At 26.0% G+C, this 10,792-nt stretch overlaps 1 protein-coding gene across 1 annotated transcript; it reads right to left on the minus strand.

Annotated features, from left to right (window-relative positions):
* Nucleotides 1-781: 781 nt before the first annotated feature.
* Nucleotides 782-5,336, minus strand: LOC112596029. Its single transcript, XM_025341473.1, has 14 exons — nucleotides 4,542-5,336; nucleotides 4,327-4,464; nucleotides 4,145-4,263; nucleotides 3,919-4,063; nucleotides 3,723-3,852; nucleotides 3,492-3,660; nucleotides 3,245-3,425; nucleotides 3,072-3,189; nucleotides 2,746-2,986; nucleotides 2,529-2,685; nucleotides 2,329-2,460; nucleotides 1,706-1,823; nucleotides 1,060-1,217; nucleotides 782-989 (listed from the first exon to the last, which is right to left on the minus strand). The coding sequence occupies exons 1-14, from the start codon at nucleotides 5,030-5,032 to the stop codon at nucleotides 881-883; spliced, it is 2,406 nt and encodes an 801-aa protein (XP_025197258.1). The 5' UTR covers nucleotides 5,033-5,336; the 3' UTR covers nucleotides 782-880.
* Nucleotides 5,337-10,792: the final 5,456 nt, after the last annotated feature.

Genomic DNA, 10,792 nt, shown 5'->3' on the forward strand with positions numbered 1-10,792 from the left:
GTATAAATATTAGGGTACAATTATTAATACTAATAGAATAAATTATACTCTATTAATTTGTATCTTCTATCTAGGCAGTACTATAATAATATTTGTTACTCAATTATGCTGATTAATAAAATGACATTCGTGGAATATGTTATCTACAGTGTAGCATTAACACAAATAAATCACTATGGCTAATTTAAAAAATTAAAAATTAGAATTGTGCTGTTTAAAAATTTTATTCTAGACTTAATTTATTTTACAACATTGTTTTTAATGTTATACTACTTTATTATATAATAACTGTTTCATATAGTTTGTAAAATATATTATATGGTAGATCGTACATTACAAAAATGTTTACACAAATAAAAATAAAATATTAATCATAAAAATGGTAATTTTATTATAATATTATTTCACAAAGAATAAAATACTGATGCGTTTTCAATATTATAAATCAAAGTTTTATATAAAAATTAAAAACTTAATTATTAACAATTACATAGTTAAAATTACTATTTGATCACATTTAATGGACGGAATAAGTTTGAACTTAACACATGCACTGCATCTGTCAATTACAGAATATGATAAAAATAGCTAAAAATAAAGTAAAAGATTCATTTAAAAAAAATACAAATAAAAATAAAAATACATGATATACCATACTTTAAAAATATTAGATATGTATAAAAACTTAGTTCTATTCAAAATATTAATGTTAAATTAATTGATGAGTTTAAAAAAAGAGATTCAGCAAAAATTGATTAAAATTAAAAATAAAATATTCGAAAGGCTATAACTTTAGGTTATTTGTAATTATCAATTTAACTTATAATATAACTAAATAATATATTTTTGATAGAACACATCAGTCAAATTTGAATACTAGCTAATTATTAGCCCACATTAATAAACTGCATACAACTAATACCATAACGTAAAAAACATTACTAAGAGGAAGTGCAGCTCCAGCTATACGACATTTGAAAGTATCATACCTATAAAAAATAATAAGAAATTGAGAATACTTTTTTTAATCAACTAATTGAAGATAAAAAATATTAATACCTAGTTTTATTGTTATGTAACATGTGCATAAATTCATCTTCCATCATTTGGCCATCAAAATAAGTGAAATCTTCTTCTTCAAATGGAAATTCATAACCTTGTATACATTCGCATTTGTAACCACCAGTGTCGTAACCACGCCCTTGTATTGGTACACACTGAAACATGATTTTTGTTAAGTTAAATATTATAATAATAGAAATAAATTAAATTATTCATATTATAACTGATATTTATTTTTCTAGTATTTAGTTTAAAATGGTTAATTGTCATTTAAAAATACTTTAGAAATTTAAGCTAAAAATATTGACATTTTGAATAAAAGACGTTTCAAAATTCAAAATTTTAAAATTAGTTTATGTTAATTTTGATTGTTTAAAAATATATTTACAGAATCACGAATATTTATAATACATATAAATAACATTTTTGACATTAAAATATTGTTATCATCATAAAATATGATAATAGTACAATAAATGTATGACAATTGGACATTAGTCATAACTTATCATGTATAAAGTCAATTTATAGTTGATTAGAAATTTATAATAAAAACAAAAAACGGAAAACACTCAATTTTATATGAATACTTGCAATTTTTGGACTATAAATAATAAAAATAAAAGTTAATATATTTTCATACATAAGAACTGCGTTGATCACATTTATGTGTTCCTTTAAATGCGTTCGGATCATAAAATTTTTGTGGACACTGATTTATGTCCAAATTCAAAAGTGGCATAGTAACTGTAATTGCTCCTCTGAAAATAAAATATAAATTTTATTAAAAGTAATCTCAACATTTTAAATTTTACTTAAAAGTATGCTATGATAAATAAAAATAAAATGTAGTACAATAAAAAAAAAAAACACGTGAAAAGAAAACCATTCAGACATTATTTTACAGTATTTACATGGGTGCTATATTTGCTTGTGTTGTCTCCATCTTATATACATAGTAATACAGTAATGTAAATATTTCAAGTAAAAAATGCAAATATAGTTTAAGAATTAAAATATTGAAGAAAATAACCAATGTTTTAGAACAGATAAAGTTCAACATAGATAATAAGTTAATTAACTCTAATATTAAAGCTAATAACACATACATCATTTATTTTATTATACTGAACCCAAATTTGCTATTTTATGTTTGTAAAACCAAGACAACATATATAGGTGTAAAATTCTTTTAAGTAATAAGCAACACACGTCAATTACTGGAATATAATTAACATGTTAAAACTGAATTCAAATAGAACTTACTTAAATTCCAACTTGACTTTAAGACTATCCCAGCCAAAGAATGGAACAGCGTAACGGATAAACCAATCTTTTGCAGGACCATTACAATCATAATAAGGAGTTGACCAATAACCATGATCCAAATTTGCAGCTCTAAATTTGTATTTCAATTTTATATTAATAAAATAATATTTTTACTTGTAATTAGTTAAAGTTTATACTTGTAAAAGGTAGGATAGTATTCAAATTTGTTCAAATGACCTCCTTCTTCGGTATATCTTAATTTCAACTTGACATAAAACTTTTCTAAATTATCAAAATTAGTTGACCATCGCTGTTTTGTGAAAGTAAACCATTCTTTATTTGTATATACTTCATCTAAAAATTTAAATAATCATTACAATAATATCAAATTAAATTATGCATGAAATAACTTACCAGACTTGTTTAATCTGGCTAAATCTTCTACAAAGACTTTACGACCATAATTTACTGTTTTATAAGCGTATGGAGCAAAAAGAGTACGGTTAGGAAATTTATTTATATCCCAAAATATACCAGCTGACCATATTTTAAAATCTGCCATTACAATGGACAATGCTTCTCCAATCATTTGATCTTCAGATAAATGCTTGTCAGCCACTCGTGTACCAGAGTAAACCTCTTTTGGATCAGATATCTGAAAAAGATATTAATTGTATGAATAAAATAAAATAAAATATAAATATGTACAAGAAATGTTTTAAAAATACAAAAATAATTACTTGTAAAAATGCACTAATAAAGTTAGCAAGGCGAACAGCCATTTTAGCTTCATTGGCAAATTGCTGATGTGCTCCAAATCCATAGTCACCTAAAAGTTGTAAGTCTTCCTTACGATAACTAAAAATTCAAAAATTAAATTAAATCTATTTAGATATTTTATGAAATGGCTTACTTATGGCAATTATTTGGATTTACTCCTCGTATGGAATTAATAACTTCATGGATATTGATACGTGAATCTTTTAAAGATCCTAACCCTGGTGTGAAGTTTTTGTACTCAGAATTTTTTTCTAGATATTGTTCACGAAGATATGGATCCATTTGACTCGGGAAAACAATTTTGCTTTGAAGCCCTAAATGAAAAAAAAAATTATAAATGAAAATGTATTTGGTTTTAAATTCACATTAAAATAACATACATCCAATCCGTTTACAGTCAAATACTCCACTATAATATTGTTCAAGTGTTGCTCGTTCTATAATTTCTCCAAGGAATGGACGACGAACTGTATTTCCTAATCGGTAACCTGGTAAACATCGACATTGATAACCACCTCGCCGAAAACCCCATCCATCCAATGGTTCACACTATAAATATATAAATAGATGTTATTATAATTAATTCTGAACTATGTTTACAGATTACTTACTAGTGTAGTTTCTTCTTTACATTTTGCTGTATCTGCAAAACGATTAGGACCAGAATTTCCTGCACTTATAGGACATTGATTAATATCTATTCGCTCAAAATCCATTTCTATTACTGATACAGCTGTATAACTAAATTATTAACATATCATTAGATATTAGTATAATAATTCATAATAGTTTCAAAAAAGAACTTACGTAGGGTATTCAATATGTCGAAATCCAGTATGTCGAGGATATATGTCAGCAATTGGTACAACAGCTGCTACTAACCATTTGTTACTACGTCCACAATCAAAATATGGTCTTGTCCATTTGATCGGACCAGGAATATCATCAGCCCCTAATGCACAAAAAATATTATATTAACATTGAAATATTACAAAACTTTTTGAATAAAATCGTTAAAAATATTAAAAATTACCTGGTGGACCATGGAATGTATGTGTTTCATTTGTGTTATTGGCATAACGAATTTCTACTTGGTAAGTAGTCTTAGTATCATGGCGTCCAACAACATTATCAGGAAGCCATTTTGAATACCTAAAACATTTTTTTCTAAACTAATTCCTAATCATTCAAAGATTAAAATAAATAATTAATTACCATTCATTAGTTCCATAATGTTTTGACGTATAATCTTTTGTAAGACTTTCATTAGAAAATGCACCCAAATCTCTGACAGTAAATGTATTTAAGGTTGACATTTTTTCCAGATGTATAGGATCATTGAAATCATCAGCTCTAATTATTAATAAATCCAATATTTAAAATGTATTTACCATTAGATAATATTCAATTAGTATGGATGAATTAATTACCGAAATGTCCTAGGAGCAAAGTATGGAAATGTCTTGTTGAAAAATCCTCTATAAGATGGTGAATAAGACATATTTGGTGCAAAATATATAGCACTGGCATTAATGTGAGAATTAGCTGACACATCAGCAACTGTGGATAAGAAATAATACATCATACCTGGATCGTATGTATCATTGATTGCAGGCCGTATAAATCTGGCTTGTGATATATAACTAAAGAAAAATCCTCTATTTAATGCCATGTTGCTCAAATGTAACAAAGCTGTACGATTGGGGAATACAGGATTGATCACGACATCTTTTATATCCGGTATATGAGACACGGTGTCTTCGGGTAAATATATCTCACTCAATGGTTGAAAACCACAGTTTTCAGAATTTATTTTGTCTAATTTAAGCCGAATTTCATCTATTGCGTCTTTAGGTTGCCATTCGTACTGAGCGTTCGTCCAACAGACGAACATAAACAATAAATACATCAGGTGAAACATTTTTTTTTTTTGTTTGAGCGCTCTTTCAGACTTTCACACACATTTAAGAAAATAAACAAAATAAACAAAGTTTTACAGAAAACAAAAAAATAATAGATAACGAAAAGTAATAATTAAAACACTGGAGGATCAATTAAACGTGAAAAGCATAATGATTAATGTTTAATTAATAATAAATACGATTGTTGACGATGTTAACCATTTGTTATATCTAATCTAACTTATCTAACGTATTTCGATAATTTGTCTTTTCAGGGCGTAGGAATTTTTAAATATAACTGGGTGGACTGGGTGGAGTTTTGTTTTGTCTGAATTGTTTTGTTTGTTTGTATCGGTCATAGTTTTAGGTTATCAACAATTGATATGATCACTAATCTACTACTTGTTGCTGACAGTGTAACCAAACTATTTTTTTTTTTTTATAAAACAGTTTTTTTTCATCTATGAAACCGTAGAGAACTCTATATATGAAACATACGTCACACACCGTCGTTAGACGTTTAGATATACTTTAAAGTTTAATGTTTAATTTAGCTAGTCCTGACCTTTCACTTCCCCTAGGTTAACTCAGCCCCTAGTTGTTTTTGTGTGATTTCTATTTTACATGTTAGTTAATATTGATCAAGGGTTTTTCAATATTTTTTTTAAATATAAAATTTAGTGTTGTGTTACAAATTTTAAAAAATGAACAGAAAAAAAAGCTGGAACGCATTGCTCTATACAATTGCACACAAATAAAGCATGTACTATGAATAAAAAATTGTAATACAGGAAATCTGACTTAACTATTGAAAAAATAGTTATAAAGTATGTGATAATCACTTTATAGACTCAATGTTTTTAAACTCTACAACAAAAAACCGACTAGTTTTCAATGTTATTCCAACAATTTATTATGGTAAGTAAATAATACATTTATTAAAGCATGTTTAAAAATAATTAAAATAATTTCAAAAATTAATTTTGATTTAAATAAACTAATTCTTGGTTTAATTAAATATTTTTAATTATAATTTTTAAATGAAATAATGTTTGAAAGAGTAAAATTGGCTAAATTGCAATTAAAAACACATAAAGATCTGCAATATTTTGATGATAGTTTAAAAGAACAAAATAGCAGTTCAATTCAAAACACTGAAGACTTATCAATTCATGTTGGTAGATTCATGAATATTTCTGATATTTCAAATGAATTTTATACGTCGATCAGTAGATCAGTAGTTGTGATTCTTCAAACCTAACACCTGGATATTTATTGCAAATACACCAACGAAACAAAAACTATTTGCAGAAATTAAATCTGAAAAAATAGAAATCAAAAATTTAAAGAAGACTATAGTAAGTTTAAGTCAACAATTATCAGACCATGAAACAGTTGAAAGTTATTTAAGATTAAGTGAAAAATATTTATCACCTGGATTATTTACTATTGTTAAATCTTAAATTAATTTAAAAAAAAAAAAGGTTATTGATATAACAATGAAATTTTTAAACCAGGATAGTCTTGAAAATCTTTTTTGTTCACTTAGACAACAAAATGCCTACAACACTAATCCAACTCCTTATCAATTTTTGTTTGCATTTAGAAAAACTTTTTACTTCATTATTTTCAACACTCAGAAAAAGCAAATTGCATAAATGACTTGGATGAAAATTTAACCACTGATTCAGGCCGAGATATTAGTATCCAAATCACTGATAAAACACCTTTTAATTTCAAAAACCCGTTAACTTTCTATAAGGCAAGTTGATTATAGAAATTTAGAAATTCTTGATCAAAATGCATTCATTTATGTTTGTTGATACATCATGAGTAAATGTCTAACCCAACACTCATGTGAAATATGTTTAGAGTTTGCAAAAACATAAAAAAAATTAGATCCTGCTTATTTCTTATAATATTTTAAAGCTTATGAAAATGTTGGAAAATCAACATTTAAAAATTTAAATATGCACATGAAAATTTTTACAACTTAATTTAAAAATTAGAATCTGAATTTCCTACTGTCTGTTGAAGTAGGAATAGACAATAAACTTAAAATTAGAATGCTTAATCCATGTCCTAATTTTGATAAAGATTGCTTATTTCAGTTTTTTTTTTTGCGTTTTTGAATTTATGCTTTCATTAATTTTTAAATTAACATTTAGTATCTGAAAAAAAATTAAAAACGGAAAATTTACAATTTTATAGCATTTGTAAACTAATATTATTATTTTATATTATATTTTGTAATTGTATTAATTTTATAATTATTTTTATATAGGTACCTATTGTAACTTAATAAATATCTTTTTTCTATTTTTTTTTTTGTTTTTTTTGTTTTATTTATTAGAATTTAATATGTTATATATACTTTATACTAATTGAATTGTATATTTGTATGATACTAAATTTGTTGTTAATAACGCATACTTAAGTATGTAATTTTTATGTTTTAATATGTACTTACCCTTATAAATTTAAGTTTATAAAGTAAAGTTAAAAGCGTAAACTATTTGTTTTAACTAATAATAACATTAATAACTATAGCCGTTCGCAGTTTAACATGTCATTAACTTACTAATTATTAATTAGTAATTAATATTACTATGCTGTATCTTCTACAATAAAATACGTAACATTATTTTGCCATTTGTCATGCCAATTATGATTTAGGGTTATTAATATTTTTGTTTTAACTTTATTTTAAAACAAACAATCTGTAATTAAATTTACAATAAGCATGTATGCTGATATATATAATAATTTGGCATGCGACACGTGAAAAAAGAAGCCACCTAATAGCGACACTTAATAAAATAAATTTTGTTTAATTTATAGAATTTTTTTTTTCTATTCATTTAATTATGGTTGAGATCGCGACACCATTTTTTCTTTAGTCTACGAGGAGGATTTCCAGGAATGGAGTCAGAATTTAGTGTTGATATTAGAGGATTTGGGTGGTTGGTTAGTCGTGAACGAAATCGTTTATGAAATAATTTAGCAGTTTCGTCAACTATATTAATTCTTATTTTGGTGTGAAGAGTGTGATTTGAGATATAGAATGGAGAATTTGTAATTATGCGAAGAGTTGTGGATTGGTAGGTTTGAATTTTGTTTGTAATTGATTTCTTGGCAGCCCACCATAGTTGGATGCCGTATGTCCAGATGGGCATCAATAAAGTTTTATAAATGAGTAGTTATGATTTTATGTTCAGTTGAGTGTTTACCGATTAAGTAGGAGAGAGATTTCCGTCTGGCGTTTAAGATAATCCGTTTACTTCTAATATGGCGAGCCCACTGAGCCCAAGTTAGACGTTGGTATAGTTTCTAGTATTAAGTCTAAACAGCGAGAGCTAGTAGCTTTAAGGATGATGTGATCATTTAAAGTGATAGATGGTATAATTCCTTGTTTTAAGGTAAAGGTTATATGAGACGATTTTGTGTGGTTAATTTTTATTTTCCATTTCTTGTACCAGGACGACATGCGGTCTAAATGAGTTTGTAAGTTATAACCAACAGTTATTGGATTTACATAATATGAGGAGTAAATTATTTTGTCATCAGCGAAATCCGCAACAGAAGTGTAGTGGATCGTCGGTTGGTCAGCCGAGTATAGATTGAACAGGATAGGAAATGAATGGCACCTTGGGGGACTCCCGCTGCTATTGGGGCTAAAGTCGAAATTTCAAACCCTACCTTTGTTGTGAAGTAACGGTCTTTAATGTACGATTTAAAGAATAAGTAGTAAGGAATATTATACAATAATATTGTATAATATCTGAACAATAATTTAGATAAATGCATGCAGCTACACCGATTTGGTTGTGCCCAATCAGATAATTTTATTTTATTTTCCCATTGTTTTCGACCGAGTGATCAATTCGTTTTCATAATTTCATATTTTCATATACAAAAAAAAAAAAAAAAGTCTGTGACCGTACTTTAATCTATATTTAGTAAGCTTAAATTACAAAAGAAGTATTGTATTAAAATTCGTTGAGATGTCCATCGAAACCAGAAGTTTTTTAATCACACCCAATAAAAGTATAGGCGAAATTACGGCCTTAGCCAACTGGGTCTTGACCCAGTCAAATCTCGCCCCGTATTAATATTTACAATACAATAAATATATTAAATGAACATAATATTATGTAATATGTAATAATAAATAATAATATCATATATTATACAAGAAAATATATTTGAAAATAGTAAAAATGTTTAAAATAAATATTATGATTTGTTTCTTTGTAAAACAATTATCAATTATAATTAAGTTGGAATATTTTTAGAAGTACGTATCTAAAGTTCTAAACATCGTATTTATTTTTTTGAAAATGTAATATAACGTGGAACGCACAAATAATATTATAATGTTTCATTTAATTTTGTTACTCAGACTATTTTTTCGCTCATCTTAAATGGTTTCAATTATATTATAATAGTATAGGTGCTACAGGTATACATGTTAAAACTAAACCTATTATACCACTATGACCAGAGACGTCTATAAGCAATTTGTTACTTCCATACATTGAGATATATCATGGCAAAAAATATCGACGTCAATAAAGTAATCGAAAATGTTTAAAAAATAGTTTCATATTATCGTCGTTTAGTTTTATAAATATTCTCTGATGTTTTTAAAGTATTCTCTTGATTTAAATAGTATTAAAATGTAATAATTAATAAATTTAAAAAAATGAAATTTTGTTGTTTGAATTTTAGAAATTTTTAAATATAAAAATATAGAATGCTATACAAACACAATAGCACATAGATAATATGTTGAATCAAAGAAATTCGGATTTCCACTTTCAAAAAAAAAAAAAAATATTGAACTGTAAGTACTCATATATATATTATACTATACATATATACATTATTACTTTTATTTTTAAATAAAAATGTGTAAATATTTAACACAAATGTAAAAAAATTAATAAATTAAAAAAAAATAATAATATTAAGAAGATTTCACTCCTCCTTTTGCAATTTAGAAATACGTATCGGAATTGTTCAGGAAAAGTGGCCTAGTTTAATAAAAATCTCTAGTTCCGCTTATGCCAGTAAGTCATGGGTATTAGGTTGTGATTACTGACACTTTAAGGTTTTAAGTTTCCCGAGCAAATCGTATGCTATATCAGTACTAGGTACTTGAGTATTTTATTTTTTTCAGTTTTCATACGTATATTACTTGTAACACCGGTTCTTATAAATTATAATATTTGATTTTTTAAATGAACTGTATAAACTCTTAATTATTGATTTGGTTGTCGATAAAATAATATTCGATTTTAAGTATAAGTAATTTTAAATTTTATTGAAATCTTTATTATTACATATTTTGAGGGTATCGACAACTCGACTGACAAAATAATAAAAAGAAATTGTCGGTCCTCTAGAGTCTAGAGTCTAGACTGGCTAAGGCCGATAACAATATCGAGATTGCAAATTAAATAATCGATATGGATACGTAACATTATTGTTTCAAGTTTCAATACATCCAAATTATTATTTAACGTGTTCACTGTTTAGTGCATGCATAAGGTCTATGATTTGTTTTGTTTCAAAATATATACTCAGATATTATGTTTAATAGCTATTTATTAATCTGTGTAACAATAAGACTTAATTTTGATAATCAACATCTTGTTTTTTAGATTGTCCACTTTTTTTGTTACCAAATAAAGCATACAAAAAGTGAGACTTTATTATAGTTTACATTTCACATTTGAGACTGTGTTTTGAAGTTTTGGGGTTCAAAGTATTCAATA

Source organism: Melanaphis sacchari, unplaced genomic scaffold (genome assembly GCF_002803265.2).
Source record: "Melanaphis sacchari strain LSU unplaced genomic scaffold, SCAv2.0 Contig2_pilon_pilon, whole genome shotgun sequence".
NCBI lineage: Eukaryota > Metazoa > Arthropoda > Insecta > Hemiptera > Aphididae > Melanaphis > Melanaphis sacchari.

Excerpts from the sequence above, each read along its gene's own strand:
- LOC112596029 (XM_025341473.1), bottom strand. The coding sequence starts at position 5,032 with ATGTTTCACCTGATGTATTTATTGTTTATGTTCGTCTGTTGGACGAAC. Across the intron at positions 4,064-4,144 it reads TACATTCCATGGTCCACCAG|GGGCTGATGATATTCCTGGT; the intron begins GTAATTTTTAAT and ends TTTGTGCATTAG. Across the intron at positions 3,853-3,918 it reads CGACATATTGAATACCCTAC|TTATACAGCTGTATCAGTAA; the intron begins GTAAGTTCTTTT and ends TTAATAATTTAG.